This window comes from Carassius carassius, chromosome 32 (genome assembly GCF_963082965.1).
Source record: "Carassius carassius chromosome 32, fCarCar2.1, whole genome shotgun sequence".
In the NCBI taxonomy this organism is placed as follows: Eukaryota; Metazoa; Chordata; class Actinopteri; order Cypriniformes; family Cyprinidae; genus Carassius; species Carassius carassius.
In genome coordinates this window covers 772,501-799,957 of record NC_081786.1, presented here as the reverse complement: position 1 = coordinate 799,957, position 27,457 = coordinate 772,501, and the positions used below count along the sequence as shown (strand labels likewise).

Genomic DNA, 27,457 nt, shown 5'->3' with positions numbered 1-27,457 from the left:
TTCAGGAGAAATAAAAACATTACCAAATGAGTCATACATTAAAAGTCTATATATATATATATATATATATATATATATATATATAGATTATTATGAAAGTCTGTTGCTCACTGGCCCTGAATACACATACAGACAAATCAGGGGTCACAGAAGGAGATGCTCCTGATCAGATTATTCAGGCTAAGCATCAGCATTCACAAACCACTGTCCACTGTTATTTTTAACAGGAAAGAATGCAACAAGCAAGTAATCATGTCTTTATAAATGGGAAATAGGAAGTTTCCGATAGTATGTGAAGACAGCAGAAAAGCGCTCTCACTCAACACAGTGAAGTGCATTGTTTTGTTAACTTTGAGGTTTATTATTACTGTGGTTTAGTCATATGGGATGCGGTAACACATGTCCCTCTCACAATATATCGCTTTTGCTGCTCATAAATATTAACGCAATCATGCAGCACGTATCAGAAGATCTGTGCTTCGCCGCGGTTAGCACTCACTGATCTATATATAACTGAACCGCGCTCTGGTCCACCTCTTCAACCGAGCCAGAGACTGATGAACCGAGAGATCACACTAGACAAACGAGCCAGTGTGAGCACACACTAATTATTCTCCCTCATCCCACACACACGAGTCTCTACCAAGTGTTGTCCCGCATCGGACTCTGCTGTGATGTGTGCCGTGATCCTGCAGGTCTCTAATAGGAAGATGGCTTTTATAATGTTATGATCGAGGCTCTGGAAACTGAAGGTGCAAAAAAAATTCTAAATATTGAGAAAATCATCTTTAAAGTTGTTCAAATTAAGGTTTTAGCAATGCATATTACTAATCAAAAAAAAAATATATATATATATAGTAGGAAATAATCTTCAAGGAACATGATCTTTACTTAATATCCTAATGATTTTTGGCATAAAAAGAAAATGTATAATTGTGACCCATACAATGTATTGTTGTCTATTGCTACAGATATACCTGAGCTACTGATGACTGCTTCTGTGCTGCAGGGACACAAATGTTAAAGTGCACAATACACTACTTTTGAATACATTATTAGTTTTGTGCATAACAATGCAATTAATTGCGATTAATCACAGGCCATCATGCGATTTAATCTCTCTCTCTCTCTCTATATATATATATATATATATATTAATTTAATTTTAAAATAAATACTGTATGTGTATACCTTTAGGTTGCTGTTGTTAATGTCCTCAGGATGTTTTCACTCATAATCATCATATTCGTGGACATGCAGTGATTGTCTCTGAGTCTCACCTGATAAGAAGTGAGTCTGGGGATTTCTGAGGCTGATTGTCCGGCTGCACACAGAGCTGATAAACCCACTGCAGTGTGTGTGTGTGTGTGTGTGTGTGTGTGTGTGTGTGTGTGTGAGAGCATCTGCTCAAACTCCATCCGTTATCTAAGGTTAAACTGAGCCGCTGACTCAGTTGTGAGACTGATATGTTCACACTTAAATACAGTTTTTTGTGTGTATCGTGTCTGAAGGGTTCATCAGTGCATGTGTTATTTAGTTGTTTGTTCTTTGATTCCCAATGTTTTAGTACAGTATTGTTGCTTATTTCTGGGATCTGTGAAGCTCAGATGGTTAGTTATGAATCATATCTGTGCTGGTGGTTTAACCAAACACTGTCCTTCAGGAGGTTCATTTTAATTATGCTCTTTAACTACAGCTCTATAGATGGATAGTTTAAAAATAAATAATTGAAGAAAATGTTATATAAAAATAAATATAATTGTAAAAATATAAAAATAAAATATAAAAAATATTTTTTAAATGTATAAATATAACATACAATTTTAAAATATAACATTAATAAATCTGATTAAATTATATAGAATTATTTTATTTTTATTTAAAATTAAAATGGATCAAATTAAAACATAGACAACTGAGGCAAAAGTTCACATACAGTAACAGTTTTATTTATTTAAAAATAAATGAGGAAAATGTTATATAAAGTAAATATAATTGTACAAAATATATTACATAAAAATATTTTAAATTTTAAAAATTACATACAATTTTAAAATATAAAATAAATAAATTAGATTAAATTATTATATTTAAAATAAAATTAAAACAAACATAGACAACTGAGGCAATAGTTTACATACAGTAACAGTTTTTTATTTTTTTGATGGTTCTTCAGTGAATCACTTTGGCTGAGCAGTTGTTTCTTTTTCAGTATCTAATGTTTTTCAGATCAATATATTTATTTCTGGTTTCTGTAAAGCACAGCTAGAGAGTCCTGCTCAAATGTTGGTGTTGTTTATCCTGCTTCATTCATAAATATGATCATTATTAAGAGTAAGGCTTGCCCTAAAAAACTAACTATGATTAGATAAGTGATGTTTATTGTGTGCTAATGGGTAGTCATAAATCCTGCAGTGAGGATTAACCGTTTTTTTCCTTATTACTTCAAGGTCAACATGATGATGTTCTTCTTTCTATCAATATCCTTGAGCAATGCTTGTTAAAATGAGAGTAAATGTGTTTTCTGAGGCACGATGGCGATCTCACGGTGGTTTCTGCTCGGTGCGATTGTAAATTGGTCTACGAGGGCAAAGTGAGCCGCGTCTCGGGCTTATGCAACACACTGCAATGTAAACTATTATATAAACTATTATATAAACACTTCAGCAACCTGTAAACTTGTGCGTTTCACCAGAAAACACTCTTTCAGTTTATTAAGCACGATTCTTGACTTTTCTTTGTAATTGTGAAAATTAATAGCAATTTCTGAGTTAAAATTGTTTCTTCACCAATATATTTGCTCTTTCAGTGCCAAAGTTGCCTTGGTGTATTTTTCATTATTTTTAATGTTAATGTTAAAAATTTATTTTTTTTAATGCATGCACAAAAATATTTTTTATTATTATTCAATATAATATATATATTTTGTGTGTTTATTTATATATATATATATATATATATATATATATATATATATATATATATTATTTTATTTTATTTTTTTTGGGGGCGGGGGGGGTCCACTGGTTCCAAATGAACAGAAAAATAAGTAGGTTTTATAGAAAAAAGAAGAAAGAAAGAAAAGAGATGTTGAATTCAGAAGGATTTAAATCCAAAAATATTACTTATTTGCCTCGGAAGTGCATTTTGGATTATTTATTTATTTTTTTGGACATTAAAATATAATTATTTTGCTGTTTTAGTTACACCGTTGTGACCATTTGCGAAACTCAATCTAAACCCTTTCTCAAAAACGTTTGAAAATCGAATGAAGTCAAATTCTGACTGAATTTACGTCTCTCATGATGATCTTAAAAATCTTGTCATCTAAAAGCTTCTGCTTAAACTACTTCACCAAACTCGAACTAGTTAGCGTGTTTTGGAGCAATTTTGACACTTCAAATGTATTTTACGGCTCTGAAAGTGCATGTAATTGAAAAATGCATGTAAAAAAAAAACATTTAAAAATGAAAATATCTTAAAAATATGCATGTTTTAAAATGTGTGGCTTAAGGAAATATATTTCTCATATTGAAAATTGTAATTGAAAAAAAAAAGTTCTTAAAGGGACACAAAACTTAAAATACTTTTCAGGTAAATGTAAATATGTAGATATATTTTATTAATTTCTTTACAAAACTGTAATTAATTAGCATATGCTGGAGCGGTTTTGACTGCTAGTGTTTGTTAAAGCGTGTTTTACGGCTCTGAAAGTGCATGTATGTGTTGTTGATGGCGTGTTTTAAGTAACGTCTGACAGCTTTAGAGGGCTGAGTTATGGTGAAGGCTTTTGCTCGTTCTTTACGACTCGTCTGTGAGAAAAACAGATGTGTTATCAGGCTTTCGTCTCTGGAGAGCTGAGCCAGCCAAAGTACAGCTGTGTGTGTGTGTCTCCACCCTTAATCCTATTTAGTGAAATTATCTTATCTACCCTCGCTCAATGGCAGCTCTAGTTTTCTCCACCTAATCCTTCCCAAATCCAATTCTCCTCGGAGCGACTGGAGAGCGTGAGAGTTGCCCATCCATCATCTCCGACATCACTGATGATCACATGAGTCTGATGACATCATGAGGAGAAGTGTGACATCACACTCAAGAACCCACAATGTACTTTAATTAACATCTTAACCACATCAACTCTGGGGACCCACCGGTGGGTCCAATATTGCATATGCCTAATTCTCAAAAAATCAAAATAACAGCTCAAGTGGTTAAAACACCTCGATGGGCGAATCGCAAGCTGTCAAGTTGTTCTGGTACTGCTGTGCAAGTCATAATAGACCAAAAAATGAACACAAAATAAAATTCCAAATAATAAAAATAATGCAAAATGCCGTTCCAAAGCAAATAAGTAATATTTTTGGCTTTTAATTCTTTTAAATTTGGCTGTCTTTCAGAGCCACACAGATTCCAAATCAATAACAAAATAAGCAATAGAGAAAAACTATAAATTGCCAGTAACTTCATAAAGAATTGCAACATAATGAGGTTTGTTGTGAAAATTGCTAAATATTTTTCACAAAATATTACTGTACTAGCCCTCTATTTTGCATTATTTTTATTATTTAAAAATGTAGGTGTTTTTTTTTTTTTTTTACTATAAAATAATTATTTTATCATTATTTATTATTAATAATTTAATTTATTTTTTTATTATTATAAAAATTATGTAAAATACCATTTCATGGACAATAATGAATTTTTTTAGCATTTAATTATTGTCATTCATTTGCCTTTTTTCTTAACCAAAAGTTCACAGCCACAGATCAGATTCTATATGAATAACAAAATAAGTATAACATGTGTTTTAATTAATTAATTTATTTCCATAAAAATATAACAATATTATAAATACCAAAACATATATATATATATATATATATATATATATATATATATATATATATATACCACAACATTTATGTTAAGCTGTCTGCTCTGTTTGAGATCGCGTGGCTCCATGCATCAGGAGCAGACAGCGTTTGTTGTGGAAATACTGTCATGTTCATGTTCTGCTGTCTGGATTGACTGTGTTTACTCCACTATTTCATCACTGCGTCGTCCTCACGCCATTCACACGCTCAGCTGCTCCCCGGTGTCACGAGATGTGATAGGACTGATGTTATTTCAGTCAAGTTTCTCATGCAGCAAAATATATACCTATTTAATAAACCTTCAAATAACAAAAACACTATTTACATTACCACATTTACTTCAAGGTGCATGAAAATGCATTTATTATATTAAAAAACATTGAGTAAATTAGATGTAACGTAAACTTTTGGGTTTAGGTAAATAACAAAAATTTATTGAAAATATGCTACCAATATCTACAATAATAAATGTAGATATTTTTATAAACTGATATATATATATATAATTGCATTCCAATGATAAGTATCAATCAAACTGCAGTTGGGTTGTTTTGACTAAATAATAATAACTAAAAAATAAGTGTGTGTATATATTTGAAGCAAGAATCTGTCACACAATATTTTAAAGACTTGCTGTTAAATGATTATATTTCTGGAAAGCATGTTTTACATTGATATTTTTAGTGAATAAACAAGTCAAAAAATAAATGTATTTTAAAATATATCTGAAAATATATTATTTGCTATATGATAATATAAAAGTGATTTTTAAAATAAAAGAATCCTTATTAGCAATATACAGTATATTGGCCTTTTTTGCATAATTTTAAATAAATTTGTAAAAAATTATATATATATATATATATATATATATATATATATATATATATATATATATATATATATATATATATATATATATATATATATATATATTAGAGCTGGGTATCGGATGTTCCAGATCGATTCGATTTAGATTCACAAGCTCTCAAATTGATTTCGATTCTCGATTCGATTTCGATTCTTGATTCAACTCGATGAATATAGATTTAATACAAATACTATATTTATAAAAAAGAACATTGAACATAAGTTTACAAGTGGGTAATTAATAGAAAGAAATTAAGAGCCACAAACCTGTATATTAAACTCTTTTATTTTAGGTACACTTGGGTACATTTCTAATTTCCAGAACCCATTTCTAATTTCCAAATACATACAATTGTTAAATAAATACAATACAATTTTGATGCAAGATGAAAAGTTAGAAAAAAAGTGAAAAGTGCTGAAAAAAGTCAGAACAGTCGAATTCCTTGATCAAACAGGATCAAGTAATTTCATTTTTAAGATAAAATAATTCTGCAATTTTACTAAATTTGCTGTAACATTGAGGCTACAAGCCTATGAACAATGTAGGACAACTAATACTGGTTTATTGGTGATAGTTCACTCAAAAATATAAAAATAATGTCATCATTTATGTATGTGTTAATTAATTTTTTTCTTCTGCTGTTCCGCAGATTTGTAGTATTACTTAAGCATTTCACCTCTGCATTACAAATCACGCAAATAGCTTTGTTCTTGTCCTCAACACTATCGTCGTCGTCTTGCTTGCAAAATCTAAAATGCTTCCATACCTCTGACTTTTTATGTGAAGGTCACCGTCGACAAAGCACCTGAAACCGGCATTTTAAGCACTGAATGAATTATAAATGATAGGTTCGCCTGTCGCTCCTTGGTAACATCGTGCAAGGCAAATAATAGGGTGACATCTAGTGGAGAAGACTAGTAATTAAATTAACGTTAATCTTATGTTTAATGTTTGCGGAAATAAATATGAAAAAAAAAATTCGATGCCTTTGAGAATCAATTTGGAATCGACCACATTTTAATAAACGATTAATCGAAAAAAAAATTTTTTTTACCCAGCCCTAAAATACAGTACAGACACACCTTCTCATTCAAAGAGTTTTCTTTATTTTCATGACTATGTATATATATTTTTTTTATCCATATATTTTGGCCTTTTTTTAATGATTTAAAAAAAAATACATTTAGATTTTTTTCTCTTTTGTTTTATCGTAATATAATGTTTAAAAATCCCCATTAGCCATATATTTTATCATTTTTTCCAAAATTTGAAATATATTTTAAATGTTGAATGCATCTCACCGGCTCATACTTCACCCCAAAAACAAAGAAAATAAGAATTTGCATTTTAAGATTATTTTGCATTTTGACATTATTTTAACGCCATACTAGTCAACGTTTGAAATGGATCAAAAAAGTGGTCCTTAGACAAAAATTTAGATTTTTTTAGGTTTAAGAAACAACTTTGATTAAAAGTTTCGATCCGCTCCAAATGTTCACTACTGTACATGTATCCTGTAAGTCTCACTGCTGTGATGTGTTTTTATTTTGCAGCATCACAGAAACCAAAGGAACCGGGAGCCTCTGTTGTGGCGTGTGGCGGTGGCGCTCTTCACGCTTTTATTTGGAAGAGAGGCCAACGCAAGAGCAGATCGCAGGTGAAGCGCCTCCCAAACACTGCCATCCGTGTCCCAGTCCTCTTCACGGAGCACATCGTTTAACAGCACTGTCTGGAATCTAACACGGGTTTTTGGGGGAAAACCAGAGACTGGAATGAAGACGTCTCCGCAGGACGGGGCAGTTTTTATCATCATCTTTCCCCATGAAGATGCCATGATGTTTTTGAAATTCTACCAGGAATATTTTCATAGACACGTCGAGGTGTTTTGTACAGGATGCGGTTTAATTTTCTTTGCACTTCCACACGTGTGTATCCGGATGACCTCCTCGAGTCTTGGGAACGCCTTACTGTCCCACGCCACCCATAAACGGATGATTAGGACGGATTCTCCTTCAGAAATCTCCCAAGACGTCCAGCAGCTTGACAAATCTCCAAAGAGGCTGTCTCTCAGAACGAAAGCTTTTTGCACCTCCGTTTTCTTGATGTTTTTACGTTTTTTATTACATAATTGTTGGAGTTTTTTTATTGTTCTTTCTATTGTTTGGTTTGAAATCTAGTCAGAAGGCGAGGATGATCTTTGAAGAGGGTTTGATGAAGTCCGTGATGAGTTGATGTACTGCTGTTATTGAGATGTCTTTATATTTCATTTGATTTGAGTTTTGACGCAACAGCATGAAATATTACTGGATTGCTTTTGTTTGCTCCAATATCATTTGTGTATGATCTCGAGGGAAGCAAAGGTAGAGGAAAACCATTATCAGGTCTTAAAAATTCACCAGATTTTGAAAAACAGTAGAATTAAACTTGCAAAAATGTTGATTTTAAGTCTCATTCAGGTACTTAGAGAGACATTAAAGTTCATCCAAAAATGTACGTTCTGGCATCATTTACTCTGATTTGCCCTAATAAAGTTGTTTCATGATTAACTTCCATATTATGGAAAAAAAATGATAGGATGGAAGTCAATGGACTTTTTGGTTACCAAAATATTTTATCATAATATTTCTGTTATCATTTATTCACGCTCAATTTGTTCCAAAACCTGTATGAGTTTCTGATCCCCATTGACTTCCATAGTATTTTTTTCCCTACTGTGGAGGTCAATGGGTGCCAAAAACTGTTTGGTTATGAAAATCCTTGAAAATATCTTCTTTTGTGTTATTTTTTTGTGTTAAGAACAAATCTGCTATAATTTACTCTCCCTCAAGTTGTTCCATGGTGGAACCCATTGATTTCCATGATATGGATAATAAGTCAATGGCTACCGTCACGTGTTGGCTTACCAACATTCTTCAAAATGTCTTCTATTATGTTTAACAGAAGAAAAAGTCAATTATGACAGAATTTTTCAACTTAATGAAGTTGTCCCGTGATGTCCATTGACTTCCACGATTTTGAAAAAAAATTCCATGAAAGTCAATGGGTGCCATTAACTGTTTGGTTATCAACATTCTTCAAAATATCTTTTTTTATGTTCAACAGAAGAAATCTGTCATCGTTTACTCACCCTTACCAAATTGTTCCATGATGGCACCCATTGACTTCCATAGTATGGATCCATACAATGGGTTCCATCAGCTGTTTGATTATTAAGATCCTTCAAAAGGTCTTCTGTTGTGTCCAACAGAGATTTGGAATGACATGTGTGTGAGTAAATGAAGACAGAACTGTTATTTTTGGATAAACTGTCTCTTTAAATCCACTAAGCTTAAAATGGCCAATAGATACAAACCGGTTTTGACATATCATAACGTTTCTGTGCCTATAACACGAACAGATCGACCTAAACTGTGTTTACATTCACATACAGCAAACATATCAGGCTCAGCAGCACAAATCTCTTCTCAGAAGTCGTTTTGTTTGTATATATCATCTGAAACTGTTGAAGATAATCCGAGCAATACTGTGTAAATCTGTGAAGTTTTCTCCTCTCAGGACTCTTGGCGCTTTTGATTTTCTGGTTTTATTTGTACTTTTATACCTGATCTCTAAAGTTACAGTGGTGTACATTTCTTTATCTTTTTTCTTTTTTTCCTTTTTTTTTTATATATGACCACTACTTTGTACAAGACATAAGAAGAAATATGTTAAGACTGTAATTATTATATTCGAAGACATTGATGCAGTCAATGCTGTTCCTCTGCCGTGTTTTATTTGTATTTTTTTGTTCATCTTGAAGGAGTGACACATATTTTGTGAGACTTTGGTTTAGATTTATGTTTCCGCTGCCTCTGAAATCATGCAGTTCGTGCATTTCAAATCCGAGATGATTGCAGAACGATCAAATGAAGGAAAACATTTACTTTTTTTAATGACAGCACATCATTTTACTCTTTGAAGACAATACCGATAAAGGTCCTCATCATTTTTTAGATCCGTTTCAAATGTTGATTCGAAATCTACTCACATTCAGCTCATATTTCACCAGAAAATCAAAAGATGATACTTATATTTTGTATTTAAACAGATTTTTAAGACCATTTCGTTTTGTAATTTTTGCTGTTTTAATTTATGCTTTTTTAAAAAAATATATATTGTTTTTTTTCTATTTTAGATGGGGAGTAATGTAACATTGATTATTTCATTTAATTTATGATTGAAAATCTACATTTACATAACTTTAATGCAGTTAAGAGCATCAAATTGAATAGAAAAGATGATTAATTTTCATGAAAAATTATTTTCATGCAATCTTTTTGAATAATTTCATAGAGCAAACGGAAAAAAAGAGTTGTAAACTAAAGATTCTGAGAAAAAAAGTAAATCTTGCAATTTTTACTTTTTTCTTAGAATTGTGTTTATATATCAAAATTCAGATTTTTTTTTTTTTTTTCTATTTGAAAAATCTAAAATTTTTAATAACTTAAATGCGGTATAGAGCATCAAATTGAATAGAAATGTACAAATACAATTGCAATTACCTTTTTGGTAATATTTCACGGCATAAAAAAATATTGTAAATTTAGAAGTCTGAGAAAAGGATTGCGGGTTTATATATCAAAATGTTGACTTCCTGTCTGGCAATTCTGAGTTTTTATTTATTTATTATTGGTATTTTATATTTGAAAAATCTAAATAATCAAAATTTGTATTACTTACAGTATAGTATATAGTATTAAATTGAATAAAAAACATTATTAAAGAAATTCCAAATAATCGTTATACTCTTAAAAAATGTAGCTCGAGTTCCTTTATCGAAACTTGTAAGTTTCTTCTGATTTTGAGGTGAAATGTGAGGTTTGCCGTGTTTCCGTGGGTCTGGTGTTTTCAGGAATGTATCTGGTACATGAGTACGGTACAGGTTCAGTTTCTCGGTAGTTCTTGTCGAGGCGGAGTCCGCGGCTGAACGTGTGTTTCCTGCAGATTGTGAACGCTGAGCCAGCGCCGCATGTTCTCCCGCCGCTCACATATGTGCACTCCTCCACTTTCCTTCATCCTTTTTAATTTATTTTTCTCTTATGTTGTTTCTCTTTTTTTGTATATTGGCCCAATGCTACTGTATAAATTTTATTGTGCAATTCTTTTCTTTCTATGCCTCGATACTAAAGTTTTGTTGTGCATTTCTGGTGTTCGTAGGTTTTGGACGCTCAGTCATTAAAATTTTTGGTGTCTCTCAAATCAACAAAGTGCCATCAGATGAACGGAGCGTGAGAAAGTCAGCGGAGAGATTAAATGTAATCAGGTGAATCTCACAAAAACACGTCCAGGTTGTTTCACTTCAAAAAGTGCTCTAGAATTTTTTTTGCAAAAATTAATTTGAAGATTTTGATGACATAAAAGCAGCTCCAAATTCTCGTAACTGTTAAGTTTATATCTCACGATTTTTACTTTTTTCGCAATTCCAAGTTTTTATCGTGCAATTCTGAGTTTATACCTCACAATTGGCTTTTTCGCAATTCCAAGTTTTTATCGCGCAATTCTAAATTTATATCTCAAAGTTGACTTTTTTTTCGCAATTCCAAGTTTTTATCGCGCAATTCTAAATTTATATCTCACAATTGACTTTTTTTCGCAATTCCAAGTTTTTATCACACAATTATGAATTTATATCTCACAGTTGACTTTTTCGCAATTCTGAGTTTATAGAGATATGAAGTCAGATCACAATGTTAACTAAGAATTCCAAGTAAAAAAGAAATGTCGGAATTTAAGAGAAAATGTCACAATTACATCTTTCTGTTTTTAATTCTTCGACGGGGACAAATCCTGAATTGTGCGACATACACTCAGAATTATGAGAATAAACATCTGAACTGTGGGATAAAAAGTCGCAATTATCTTTTGTATTTTTTTTTTATTCCGTTGTTTGAAACAAGCTTCCATAGAAAAATGACCTGGACGAGAAACAAAAAATAAATTCTGCTTCTGAGGGTCTAAAACGTGGTTTAATCTTTCCAGTATCTCAAAGATCCGACTCCGAATCATTGCATAAAATTAAAATACTGGAGGTTTAGAAGACATACGCAGTAAACGCGGGATGTTGTGAAGTGTTTTATCTCCTTTTTCTCTTTTTTTACATGCACTGGAAAATACTTTGTGTTTCTCTCTAAGTCTCTCTAACATGCCGATCTTTTAAAGTTTTTTTTTTGGCATCTAATGATGTATTTTGACTCAAAGGCAAACAAGCACACCGTGCTGCCCAGTATTAACCCTTGATGAACCAACGTGGATTGTTTTCTTGATATTGACTGTTATTGTTGGGGCTCATTGGTGTGGGTTTCTAAAATGAATTTTCTTACTGAAATTTGTAGTTTTTTGAAGGCAGATGTTTTTAACTTTGTTAAATGATTTCCAACTGTGATCAAGTTCTTTTTAATCTACAGATGGACTTGAAACATTCCTTGTCATTCCAAAATGATTTTAATAATTGCATTGAAGACATTTTACCATGTAAGAATCCATTCTGCAGGTTTGACCCCTCCATTTTTCCAATATATATCCAACAATTGGTTTCTATTGAAATGATCCCACTGGGAAACTTATTGATCGTTTATCTGAGGTCTCGCTGAAGTCTTGAGGTTCACACACACTCACTGTACACCAAGAAATGAGACCCAGTGATGATGTAGCATGTGTGTAAACATTGACTGTGTGTCTTCGGGACTGTATTGTGCACTTCCTCACCTTGGTTTGGTTTCTCGGATGTTTTTAATACAGTATGGAAGTTCTATGTTTTGTTATATAGGCTAGTGCAATATGCTGTACATAAGAGCTTTGCTCTACGAAATACTTTTTTGGTTGTTTTATTGGTACACTTTTTTCAATAAAAACATATTAAAGTATGAATGTCTTTGAATAATTGTTATTTTCAAAATTGTGCTTTTGAAATTGTGGTGTTCATGTTTAGGGAGCACAACTCACTAAAACTAGTACCTTTACTTTTTTGCTTGTTTTATTAGTGTTTGGTGTAAATTTATTATGTAAAATGTTAATTTGACCCTATTTTCAGAATTCTGCACTTTCAGATTAGTTTTATTATGGTATTTTATATTATCTTTAATTTTTACATTTTCATTTTAGTTTATGTTTTAGTAGTTTTTGTGCACTTTTCAAAATGTGTATATATATATATATATATATATATATATATATATATATATATATATATATATATATATATATATATGAATAGTTCATTTGCAAAAACACATAACTGTTTTTTCATTGTGAACTCCATTTAATCTCAATCAAACTGCAGTTGGGTTATTTTGATTAGATTAAAAAAAATATCTAAAATAAGGCAGCTAACACAATAAGACACATGATAACAATAAAAATATATCTTATCGCAAGTGGACTCATCATATGAGATTTATGTAACTTAAGACTTATTTGCGTTCCAAGGCAACATTTCAACTTTTCATTTTTTCCAACTTTATTTCAATTGCTGCAAATTATTTTTAATGGTTTTGGATCTAGTTTTAGTCAACAGTGTCAGGCTCAGTTTTACAGGAAATTTCATGGGAAGGCACACTGTAAAAATATAAATAAATAATATGGGAAAATATATACATTTAAAAAGCTTTTTACAATACATTTTACAAGAAAATACTATTTCAGTCTTTCTGCTTCAAAATTTAGAATTTTATTCAAAGCATAACTTGCCGTTTCTTTGTAATGATTTGTGAAATTTACTAGCAATTTCTGAGTGAAAAGGGTTTCTACAACAGTTCTTCTGAACTTCTACTGCTGTTAAACTAATGTGAGTGATGAGTATGTAGTAGTTTGAGTCCAGCAGCCCGAGGCTGTTTGTTGGCGTCATGTGGTGTGAAAGCGTAATGAATGTTCAGTATTCTGGCTGCTGGAGACTGAAACTAGCCAGGCGTTTGGCAGCACCACTGCCCGCTGTTTGCCTCTCCCAGAGCGAGGTCATTAATTCTGCTGCCCACACTAATTACCGCCTGTCACACACATCACGTGACCTGGGCCGCTGGCATATAACCGGCCATTTGGAGCCTCGTGCCTATTTATAGAGCAAACAGAACTGTTATTCTGCATTAATGTCAGTTCTCAGAAACCACTTTGCTTTATTTGACATACAATCTGTGGGAGGGAGATATAAGTAATGTTCCCATCAAATAAATAGCTGATTAAAACACCAATGACCTTCTAAAAGTGTTAGAGGGCTTTCATCTTAAAAAGTGAAATCTTAATTTGTATCAGTAGTAGTAGTGCTGATAGTGATGTGATGAAACGTCTGACAAGAAGTGTTGAAACTAAATGACCAAAACCTTAAAAATGAAAGCAGAAAAATACACTATACACTAACTATTGTATGATACTAAAATAACATACAGATAACTGGTACTAAAATAGATTAGTATTTAAAAAATGTATTTTAACCTTAAAACCTACTGTATCATATTTTATATTCACATTTCTAAGCCCTCTGAATGATTAGCATCTTATTTAATAGTGAACTTATATAATGTAACTTTTTTTTCTCAAATTTATGATTTGGTATGTCATCATTTCGACCTCTTATTTCGTAATTATGATGTTTAATGTTATGATTTTGACTTTTTATCTCAACATTATGACTTGTGTCATAATTTTGACTTTCTGTCTCATAATTACTACTTCTTATCTCAAAATTGTGATTTAGTGTGTCATGATTTTGACTTTTATTTCATAATTATGACCTTTTATCTCAAAATTGTGATTTAATGTCTCATATTAATGCTTTTTTTTACTTATATTTGACTTATGTCATACTTTTGACTGCGAGTCTCATAATATGTCAGAATTTTGACTTTCTATCTCATTATTGACTATATGACCCATCAAATACTGATGCAAAATTAAAACTTTAAACATTCAAACTTAAAATACTTAGACTTAATCTTAACATGAATTTCTATCTCATAATTATGACTTTTTAAGTCAAAATTGTTATTTAATGTCATATGACATTTTATCTCACAATTGACTTGCCATAAATTAGACTTTGTATCTCAAAATTATGACTTAGTATGTCATAATTTTGACTTATCTCATAATTATGGCGTTTTATCTCAAAATTGTGATTTAACGTGTCATAATTTTGACTTATCTCATTATGCCCTTTTATCTAAAAATTTTGATTTAATATGTCGTATTCATGACTTTTTTTTACTTATAGTTGACGTTTCATACCTTTGACTGTCAATGTCATAATGTTGACTTTTATCACAATAATTAATTTGTATCTCAAAATTATGACTTCGTATGTCTGACTATATGACCCATCAAAACCTGATGTATCAAATGTGATACCCAAAAAAACATGTTAACTTTAAACTTTAAACATGCAAACTTTAAAATATTTTGTCTAAAGTTTCAATAAATGATCCATTTAAGGTCATTACTTTTTTTCTCACTATTATATTACATGTCAGGCTTTCCAGGTTTCAAATTAGACATGCATTATGTAGCTCTGCAAGCGTCGGGAGCAGCATATGAAGTTTGTTTCAGGACAGAGGGGGTTGTGGGATTGCACGCCTCCGGCAGTGACTCTGCTTGGCTCAGCACTTTTCAGTGAGGATGGAGTCTTGGCAGCTCTGCCTCACAAACAATGGCCCCTGTGTTCTCCAGCCGTTCCCTCACAGAAAGAGACAGCCATTCGCTCCAGAGTCTATCTCTGAGGTCAGGCACGGGGTCATCGACAAGTGGCAGTCTTGTTTACGACTGAGGAGCCAATCAAAACATGAGCTCGCCTCCACTGTTAACCCTTTAATGTCTCTGTCACAATGTTCTGTCTACATCCTATTTACGGGACTGAATGCCTAATGTTTTTCATGATGGTATATTTAATTTTAAAAATCACTGGTTTTATTCACCGATATACTGTAATTTACGCTCACACACGCCTCATACCGAAAAACCACAGAAGACACTCAAGGCTGTAACAGCCTTCAATCACACACACACTGGGAAGCAATTGCTTAATTACTGTCTGTAAAACATGCACTAGTTTAGTCAGAACCTCACATAGTAGTTTGTGACTGACTGTTGCAAATGCTGTTTGATAATTTTTCATCACATGCTTGAGCTCGTATTATTGTGTGTGAACCCAAAAGATGGTTCACATGAAAATCTCATGACTACTGTGATTTTACTTGTTTTAGGTGAGGTGCTCGGTTAAATGTCTAACTACAAGAATGTTTTGAAGTTTTGTGTGGATTTGATTCAAAGGTGCCATAGAATGCATTGATACAATGTCCTCTAATGTCCTCAGTGTGTGTGTGTGTGTGTGTGTGTGTGTGTGTGTGGTTTTATTTCAAAATACCCCACAGATATTTTATTTTTATAGCTTGTTGAAATTGCCACTTTTAAGTTATGAGCCAAAACGCTCACAAACGTTATTTGTGTTTGTCTCCTTTAAATGGCTGTTTGGTGCTGACATTGTACCTCCAGCAGCTACAGCAAGAGAACAGTAATGATGGACCACTGCCTCTCACTTAGGACTGTGTATATGCTAATAGTGCAGAGAGCGTCATAAATGGGCAGGGCTTTCATCGACTATGTCGTCATAGTAGTGAGAAAGACTGTTTATGAATTATTGGAATTATAAAACAATGAGTGAGTGAATTTTGATTCATTATAGGCTGGTTGTTTTCACACACTGCCACACAACTGTGTTCAAACACCTTATAAAAGAGATTTTTGCTTTCTATGGCACCTTTTACTGTTATGCAAGACATAACAGAAAAGTGACGCAATGCTCTACCACTGTGCTATGTTGGTAGAGCATTGCATTAGCAGAGCAAAAGGTCGTGGGTTCAATTCCCAGGGAACACACATACTGGTCAAAAAGAAATGTATGGCCTGAATGCACTTTAAGTCGCTTTTGGATAAAAGCTTCTGCTAATTGCATACATGTAAAATGCAAGACAATTTCTGCCACATAAGAAAACAATTTTTTTGTAGTAAACCATTATTATAGAATTATTTTTATGACTTAGCATGTCCTAATTTCAAAACTGACTTTTTAATGTCATAATTATCTCAACTTTTATCTCAAACTCTTAGTTTTATAGGCTCAACGTTTTCGAGTGATTACGACTATGGCCTAATTTTGTCTTTTATTTTATATCAAAATTATGACCCGTCATAATTTTCTTTTTTTTATCTCATAGTTATAACTTATCTCAAACTTACAGTATGACTTAGTATATAAAAATTATGACTCATAATTTTGTCTTTTTATTGAGTTTTTATCTTATAATTTAGGTTTTTATCTTATAGTTGACTTAGTATGTAACCATAGCTTTGATTTATGACCTTTTATCTTAACATTGTAATTTAATGTCTCATATTTATGAGTTTTTTACTCATAGTTGACTTGTCATACTTTTGACTTTCAATGTCATCATTTTGACTGTTATTTCATAATTATAACGTTCTATGTTAAAATTACAACTTTCTATCTCATAATTTTGACTTTTTGTCTCAAAATTATGACTTTATATACCATAATTTGTATATATCATGATGAATTTTCTTATGTGGTGAAAATAGGCTTCCATAGAGACTTTAGTTTACAAAAAGTAAAACAATGTGACAGAAATACTTCCACAAGAGATGTCTATGTGGCAAAACGCTACATGATGAACATTTAAATACATTGTTTTGAAAGTATAACTACTTTTAAACCAGACATTTTATATGGTAACATGAGAATAATGTGGCAGAATCACTTACACTTACTCACTACAAGTTTATATCTGGCCAAAACCATGTAAAGATAATATCTATTTGCTAACATTTACATATTACACAACATACACCAGAAACATGACTTTCATTGTAAGAGTCACCGTAAACCTAATGTCTGCTTATTTTTACAAACAGATAGCTATCAAAGTTATTTTCTGTGGGAATTAAGATCATATCACAGATTTTGATTCGGTGCAGAACTGTAGTACTGTAATTTAGTTTGCTTTTGTTTTCGAGACAAAAGACAAAAGCCGAGGCATGACAGAGGAGTAACAGGAAACCACTTCATTAACTCTGCTGTGTGTGTGTGTTGTGTGGCCCGGAGGCTCCGTGAGAAGAACCTCACATAAACACAGTCTCTGTTCATGCAATAATAAGTCGGTAGCGAGTGTCTGTCTTCTCCATACCGTTGTGTTGCTGTTTGAGGTGTTGTGTCCAAAACAGATAATTCGGCACAGATTTGTGACTCACTCTGTTTGTTTGGCTGCTCATTTATTTGAAACGATCTAAAAGTAGCCGAGAACAGCAGACGTGCTGCTATCAGCCCAAAACCTGCAGTTGACAGCGTCTGAACCAGACCGGTTCAACAGGTTCTGCTCACGTCTCTGATCTCACATACACAGCAGAAGTCAGTCAAAACACAAGCACTGAAGCCAAGTCACATTTACATGCATGCATCTGACAGAGGGATGCACATACATTTGACCAGTCCATGCATTTTCTGGGAATCAAAGCTATAGAAATAGTGTAGTTAACTGACTTTTTATTGATATAACTATGATCACCACTTCAAAACTGCAAGAAGTTTGTATAAAAGAAAAGAGGTGAGGTTATTCGAGGCATTATTTTTGAGTTTACAGTAACTAGTCCCAGGTGTGGTCTGTACACAGCTGTTTGCAGGTTTAAAGTAAGACGCAAGATTGCAAGATGTGATATTTGTAATGCAACTTTCATAATTAAGGTTATATAAGATAAAAGTACACATGCATCACATTTATTGTCATATTATTTCAACATTGCAACAGACAATTATCGCTCATTTTAAATGATATTTTATATTAATTAAATAAAGTGCACAAGACATGAGAGTTTTACAATGCCGCTATTATATTTCAAACATTATATTGTATTAGTTTGGTGCTATCAATATGCAGGGAATTGAAATCACTCTTGAATGTGCACTCGCTGTTCCCTTTCACTTAACACGATTTGCCGATTATGACGAAGCACATCTTACAAGATCAGATATTTGTCAATGAGCTCAAAATCCTCCAGCATGCTCTGTCAGTCATCTCTCTCGATCAGAATACAGAATTTATTTCTACAAAAAACAAACTGACAGTGGGTGTTGATAGGCAAGTAATGTTATTGGTGTACAAACAAACAGCTATAAGTCACAGCCGCAAATAAACACGAATGAACATCAGAACAACTTACTAAAATTAATCATAAATCATGTGATCGATCAATCAGTGTTTCAACCATGAAAAGACGTCAATAAAAAAGCTGGTGATCAATAACGTAACTAGAAAAAAGAACTCTAGAGAGGAGCGTTATGATAAATATATGCACTATATTATTTTTACTATTATTAGTTTTTACTTAACCTGTCCATTATTTAATGCATATTTGAATAAAGCTGTCATGTAAACAGGCTTTTCTTACAGCAACTGTTTAAATGTTTAGGGTATATTTCATGGATTGGAGTAAAAACATAATTATATCATTTAAAACTTTATATAAAACTGCCTCCTGTGCAATTTAAATGTTTATATACTAGTCAGTTTTTATTTGAGTGTTGATTATGAAGTTAAATGAATTCATTGATGATTAAATAAACTATTTTCTGTTAAATGTAACCTTTAATTTCACTGTTTCTGTAAAAAAAAAACTTTTAAGACTTTATTTGCACATCCGTATTGTGATAACACACACACACACACACACACACACACACACACATTGAATCACTGCAGTCTGAGTTACACAATGAAACAGACACAGGATTCAGTGAACCATGCTTTATTTTGAATATTTCTTCTGTATGAATCCACGTGCATGACTAACACTGATGATTATGGGGTTTCATGAGTGAAATAACTTGTTTCATAACACAGCATGCTGCAGTATGGGGTCAGTCGTGTTGTTTGAGTCTCTGGACGTGTCACATGCAGCGGTCAGAAGGAGCCAGTGGGGGTTTCTGAGATCTGAGAGTCACTCCCCCTCACAGCTGTGACACACACACACACACACACACACACACACTCATCGAAAACCCTCCACACAGAGCCTTTATGAACCCACTGACCTCCTCCGTGGGACTCTCGTGCACTGAAGCCATTAGAAACAGCTGACTTTTATGGAAGCTTCTTTCTTCGATGGATCAAAAAAATAAAAAAGGTAACTGCGACTTTTTATCTCACAATTTTGTATTGTTTGTATCTCACAATTCTTCTAGCTTTCGAGATTTGAGATTTAAACTCAGCATTGCAAGATATGAACTCAAATTTAAATGCAGACTTCAAACTTTTTCTTTGCAGTTCCAAATTTATATCTCACCAAAAAATGTTTTTTATATGAACTGAAATTACAAGGGCAATTAACCTTTTTTTATTTTATTTTTTATTTTATTCTGTGATGGATAAAAAAAATAAAGTGAAATGTAAACTCGAGATCCTAGGAATAAAAAAAGATTGAAAAAAGTCTGACTTGCCATGAAATCAAAACAAAACCAAAAAGTCAAAATTTAGAGATGTAAACTTGTGATTTTAAAAAGTCAGAAAAAAAAAGTCAGATGAAATAGCAAATTTGTGAGATTAAAAATCGAAACAGTTTTTTTTTTCATTCCATTGTGAGATATAGCTAAACTCAGAATTACGAGAGGAAACTCGAAAATGTGATTTTAAAACAGTCATAAACAACAAAAGTCTTGTAAACTTGGAATTATGAGAAAATGTTTATATCTCACATTTCTGACTTTTCTCTACGCAAGGTTGTATCGTGCAAATCTGAGTTTGTCTTACAATTCTGATTTATTTTCTTATTTATATTGTGAGATATAAACTAAACGTCATGATTGTGAGATAAAAAGTGCAAGACTTGTTTATTTTTCTGTCCCGTGGCACAAGCAGGGCTTGCTCTGGGATCAGATGCAGTGTTTGTGTGGATGGTGGTGTGTCTCGGTGTTGGCAGGAGCTGCAGTCAAGTGAATCTCTGCAGCAGTAATTAGAGCGAGATCTGCTGGCGTGTGTCTCAGGATTGGACAGAAGAAGCAGACGTGCCCGCAGGCCAGAGCCGGTCCACCTCATCCAGAGTGTGTGTGTGTGTGTGTGTGTGTGTGTGTGTGTTTAAAAGCGAGAGATTCAGTCAACAGTACAACACTGAAAAGACAATGAGAACATGGGAAAAACAACTTCGTTACTGTAATCTGATTCTTCAAAGTTGTAAATAAATCATTGGAGATTAGAGTATGTTTTGTAAGAAAATACTATTTCAGTTTTTCTATTTCAAATTTTCACATCAAGTTGAATGTGTTACTTGCAGTTTCTTCATAATTCTTTGTCAATTTCCTACAAAAAAATATAAATAATATATAAAATTTAAATAAAATGTATTTATTTATTTATTTTACTTTTGTGCATTTGCCTGCTGGATGACTCAAAGCTGTAAATATGGAGAATTGGATTTTCAGGTTTTCTACTTTAAAATTTCTAATTTAATTTAATGCATCCCTTGCAGTGTCTTTGAAATTGTTTGTGAACTTTATTAATTTATTTGACGGTCAAGCATGTTTCCCAGTTAGTTCACAAATGAAACGTTTTGTTTTCTTTTCTGTCCTCCCCGTCTCTCCTTCCTCTCACTTGGCCGTCGTCCAGAGCTCCTCAAACAATGGCCTGAGCGACTGCAGTCCAGCCCTGAAGGCCATAAACACCTCCTGCGGATCCAGTGTGTGTGTGATTACTGCCATATGAGCCACTTCTCATCTACACATCAGCTTTGGAGCATGCAAAATACACCAGAGCTGCTCCATTCTGGCAGAAATCATAATCACTGTTACTGTGGCCGATATTGAAAACATGATTGTTTCACATCGACTTTGGAAAGTCAAAGTCAAAAGTCAAAGTCACCTTTATTTATAAAGCGCTTTAAACAAAATACATTGCGTCAAAGCAACTGAACAACATTCATTAGGAAAACAGTGTCAATAATGCAAAATGATAGTTAAAGGCAGTTCATCATTGGATTCAGTTATGTCATCTCTGTTCAGTTAAATAGTGTCTGTGCATTTATTTGCAATCAAGTCAACGATATCGCTGTAGATGAAGTGTCCCCAACTAAGCAAGCCAGAGGCGACAGCGGCAAGGAACCGAAACTCCATCGGTGACAGAATGGAGAAAAAAACCTTGGGAGAAACCAGGCTCAGTTGGGGGGCCAGTTCTCCTCTGACCAGACGAAACCAGTAGTTCAATTCCAGACTGCAGCAAAGTCAGATTGTGCAGAAGAATCATCTGTTTCCTGTGGTCTTGTCCTGGTGCTCCTCTGAGACAAGGTCTTTACAGGGGATCTGTATCTGGGGCTCTAGTTGTCCTGGTCTCCGCTGTCTTTCAGGGATGTAGTGGTCCTTTCTAGGTGCTGATCCACCATCTGGTCTGGATACGTACTGGATCCGGGTGACTGCAGTGACCCTCTGATCTGGACACAGACTGGATCTGGTGGCCACGTTGACCTCGGAACAAGAGAGAAACAGACAAATATTAGCGTAGATGCCATTCTTCTAATGATGTAGCAAGTACATAGGGTGTTATGGGAAGTGTTTCCGGTTCCGGTTTACCTAATTAATGCAGCCTAAAAATCCTTTAACGGATTTGGATAATAAAAGCATATTAGTCTGTTATGTGTATGCCAGGTTAAAGAGATGGGTCTTTAATCTAGATTTAAACTACAAGAGTGTGTCTGCCTCCCGAACAATGTTAGGTAGGTTAGTCCAGAGTTTAGGCGCCAAATAGGAAAAGGATCTGTAATTTAGATATATTTTTGAGATGGAAAAATGCAGTTTTACAAATGCTAGAAACGTGGCTTTCTAAGGAAAGATTGCGATCAAATAGCACACCTAGGTTCCTAACTGATGACGAAGAATTGACAGAGCAACCATCAAGTCTTAGACAGTGTTCTAGGTTATTACAAGCGGAGTTTTTAGGTCCTATAATTAACACCTCTGTTTTTTCAGAATTTAGCAGTAAGAAATTACTCGTCATCCAGTTTTTTATATCGACTATGCAATCCATTAGTTTTTCAAATTGGTGTGTTTCACCGGGCTGCGAAGAAATATAGAGCTGAGTATCATCAGCATAACAGTGAAAGCTAACACCATGTTTCCTGATGATATCTCCCAAGGGTAACATATAAAGCGTGAAGAGTAGCGGCCCTAGTACTGAGCCTTGAGGTACTCCATACTGCACTTGTGATTGATAGGATACATCTTCATTCACTGCTACGAACTGATGGCGGTCATATAAGTACGATTTAAACCATGCTAATGCACTTCCACTGATGCCAACAAAGTGTTCAAGTCTATGCAAAAGAATGTTGTGGTCAATTGTGTCAAACGCAGCACTAAGATCCAATAAAACTAATAGAGAGATACACCCACGATCAGATGATAAGAGCAGATCATTTGTAACTCTAAGGAGTGCAGTCTCAGTACCATGATACGGTCTAAATCCTGACTGGAAATCCTCACATATACCATTTTTCTCTAAGAAGGAATATAATTGTGAGGATACCACCTTTTCTAGTATCTTGGACAGAAAAGGGAGATTCGAGATTGGTCTATAATTAAGTAGTTCTTTGGGGTCAAGTTGTGGTTTTTTGATAAGAGGCTTAATAACAGCCAGTTTGAAGGTTTTGGGGACATGTCCTAATGACAATGAGGAATTAATAATAGTCAGAAGAGGATCTATGACTTCTGGAAGCACCTCTTTTAGGAGCTTAGATGGTATAGGGTCTAACATACATGTTGTTGGTTTAGATGATTTAACAAGTTTATACAATTCTTCCTCTCCTATAGTAGAGAATGAGTGGAACTGTTCCTCAGGGGGTCTATAGTGCACTGTCTGATGTGATACTGTAGCTGACGGCTGAATGGTTGCAATTTTATCTCTAATAGTATCAATTTTAGAAGTAAAGTAGTTCATAAAGTCATTACTGCTGTGGTGTTGGGAAATGTCAACACTTGTTGAGGCTTTATTTTTCGTTAATTTAGCCACTGTATTGAATAAATACCTGGGGTTATGTTTGTTTTCTTCTAAAAGAGAAGAAAAGTAATCGGATCTAGCAGTTTTTAATGCTTTTCTGTAGGATATGTTACTTTCCCGCCAAGCAATACGAAATACCTCTAGTTTTGTTTTCCTCCAGCTGCGCTCCATTTTTCGGGCTGCTCTCTTTAGGGTGCGAGTATGCTCATTATACCATGGTGTCAAACTGTTTTCCTTAACCTTCCTTAAGCGTAAAGGAGCAACTTTATTTAAAGTGCTAGAAAAGAGAGAGTCCATAGTTTCTGTTACATCATCAAGTTGTTCTGAGGTTTTGGATATGCTAAGGAATTTGGTTACATCAGGAAGATAACTTAAAAAGCAGTCTTTTGTGTTAGAAGTGATGGTTCTTCCATACTTGTAACAAGAAGTAGAATTTACAATTTTGGCTATATGAAGTTTGCACAGAACTAAATAATGATCTGAGATATCATCACTTGGCTGAATAATTTCAACACCATCAACATCAATTCCATGTGACAGTATTAAATCTAGAGTATGATTTCGACAATGAGTAGGTCCTGAAACGTGTTGTCTAACACCAATAGAGTTCAGAATGTCTATAAATGCTGATCCCAATGCATCTTTTTCATTATCAACATGGATATTAAAATCACCAACTATTAAGACTTTATCTGCAGCCAGAACTAACTCGGATGTAAAATCACCAAACTCTTTAATAAAGTCTGTATGGTGCCCTGGTGGCCTGTATACAGTAGCCAGTACAAACATAACAGGGGATTTATCATTAACATTTGTTTCTCTGGATAATGTTATATGAAGCACCATTACTTCAAATGAGTTATACTTGTAGCCTGCCCTCTGAGAAATCCTGAAAACGTTGTTATAAATTGAAGCAACACCTCCCCCTTTGCCTTTTAGACGCGGCTTATGTTTATAACAGTAATCTTGGGGGGTGGACTCATTTAAAATAATGTAATCATCAGGTTTTTAGCCAGGTTTCTGTCAAACAGAGCACATCTATATTATGATCAGTGATCATATTATTTACAAAAAGTGTTTTCGTAGAAAGGGATCTGATATTCAATAAGCCAAGCTTTATCATTTGTTTATCCATATTGCTTCTGTTTTTTATTTGTTGAACCTCAATTAAATTGTTAATCTTAACTTGGTTTGGACGTTTTTTGTTTTTTCTAGTTCGGGGAACAGACACAGTCTCTATAGTGTGATATCTAGGTGAAAGAGTCTCTATGTGCTGAGAATTAGCTGACCTCTGTGACGTGAGGCAGCTAGCAGATGGTCGGTTTAGCCAGTCTGTCTGTTTCCTGACCTGGGCCCCAGTTAGTCAAGTATAAACACTAAGACTATTTGCCATATTTCTAGAGAGAAGAGTGGCGCCACCCCAGGAGGGATGAAGACCATCTCTTTTCAACAGGTCAGGTCTGCCCCAAAAGCTCGTCCAATTGTCTATTAAACCTATATTATTCTGTGGGCACCACTTAGACATCCAGCCATTGAGTGATGACAATCTGCTATGCATCTCATCACCACGATAAGCAGGGAGGGGACCAGAGCATATTACAGTGTCTGACATCGTGCTTGCAAGTTCACACACCTCTTTAATGTTATTTTTAGTGATCTCCGACTGGCGAAGTCGAACATCATTAGCGCCGGCATGAATAACAATCTTACTGTATTTACGTTTAGCATTAGCCAGCACTTTTAAATTTGCCAAGATGTCAGGTGCTCTGGCTCCCGGTAAACATTTGACTATGGTGGCTGGTGTCTCTATATTCACGTTCCGTACAATAGAATCACCAATAACTAGAGCACTTTCATCAGGTTTCTCAGTGGGTGCATCACTGAGTGGGGAGAACCTGTTTAATGTTTTGATCGGAACAGAGGAGCAGTGTTTTGACCCACGACTACGCTGCCTCACCGTCACCCAGTTGCCCTGCTGCTGGGGCTCTGTTTCCGGAACCGAACAATGTACAGGAATCCCTGAACTAGACGCATCCAAAGCCGTATCTAGAGCCCTAACATTCTTACTGTCCTCAATTAAAGTTTGGATGCGTGTCTCTAATTCTGAAATCTTCTCTGTCAGCCTAACTATTTCCCTGCATTTATCACATGTGAATCCCTCATCAGCGACAGAGATAGATAAACTGTACATGTGGCAAGAGGTGCAAGTAACAATGACGGGAGAAGCCATTACTCACCGTGCTTGATGAAATATTCTTACTGCGGTTGTTTGATGAACTTGTGAAAAACTGGAGCGAGAGAGAGGAGAGGAGAAAAGAAAACAGCGATAGGTTCGAATGAAAACGCTAATGACAAGCTAACGAGTGCTAACGCTTTTCCTACGCTAACGCTAACGAAACATCATGCATTTATTGAACTTTGCAAAAGCAGTGGATTTACTTGAACTAAATTTCAACTAAATAAAAGAGATAAATATTAAATAATATGTACAGTAATACATATAAAAATTATAAATAAAATAAATTAGATCAAAATAAATGTATTTATTGTAAATGTTACAAGAAAACACAATTTAAGTTTTTCACCATTCATGTTTAATTCAATGTGTAACATGCCATTTCTTTATAATTATTTGTGAAATTTACTAGCAATATCTGAGAAAAAATAGTTTCAAACCTAAAAACCGTTAAATATTTATTCAATATATAAAAATAATAAATAAGAATACAAATCAGACCTGAAAACCACTAAATATTTATTAAAAAGGAAAAAAAAAATAATACAAATTATTAATGTCCAATGTGTTGTAATGTATCGCCACAACCTAAAAATGTCTAAATATTTGTAAAAAAGTAAAAAATAATAAATAGAAAAAATTAAGATCAAATGTGTTGCAGTGCATTGCTTCAAACTGAAAACCACTAAATAATTATATTAAAAAAGTAAATAATAATAATAAATAGAAACAATTAAGATCAGAGATGTTATAGTGCATTGCCACAACCTGAAAATTACTAAATATTTATTACATATGTAAAAATAGGAAATAGAAATAATAAAGATCAAATATGTTGTAGTCCACTGCCAAAACCTGAAAACTCTTAATATTTAATAAAATTGTAAAAAATAATAAATACAAACTTACTGAAGACTCCTAAACAACGTATATTCAGCCTTTTGGTAATCTACAGAAAGAAGGTGTGTGTTCAGTGCAGTGTGTGATAACTAACACAACTCGCATCACAATGAGATCTTTTATTCCAGAGGTTATTGGAGCAGGTTTATATTGAATCTGTAACTGGAGCCGATGAGAGTTGAAGAGTTCAGCTTGAGCTGATTTGGACACATTTACTCAGCAGGCCTTCTCATTGGCTGTGATAGTTGCCATGGTGATTTGTGTGATTGACAGGTTGGTACGGCTCTCGAATCGCTCTTGGTTTTTTATTTGCTGTTTTTACACGCATGATGTCATCGCTTTATTCATAGTATATTACAATCAATACCCAATAAGAAGCAAAACATGATTTACATGCAGGATTAAACACTTTATAAAATGTTCACCTGTTCGTTTGAGCAACCTAATGAGTCAGTACTGACTGTAGTCAGTTTGGAAACCTGTTTGGAAACAACAGTTCTGCAGA

General features: G+C 33.7%; 1 protein-coding gene across 2 annotated transcripts in view; it reads left to right on the top strand.

Moving 5' to 3' along the window:
- LOC132112334 (bcl-2-modifying factor-like) overlaps positions 1 to 27,457 on the top strand; it is a 70,082-nt gene that overhangs the window by 15,241 nt on the left and 27,384 nt on the right. Inside the window, exon 4 of one of the 2 annotated variants that reach the window (XM_059519773.1) lies at positions 7,299 to 8,525. The exons of the other annotated variant lie outside the window; for it this stretch is intronic. Within the exon in view, the coding sequence (XP_059375756.1) occupies positions 7,299 to 7,406 (108 nt within the window). The 3' untranslated portion in view covers positions 7,407 to 8,525. Of the gene's footprint in view, positions 1 to 7,298; positions 8,526 to 27,457 lie in introns of those variants that run through there. 2 annotated transcript variants of the gene reach the window in all.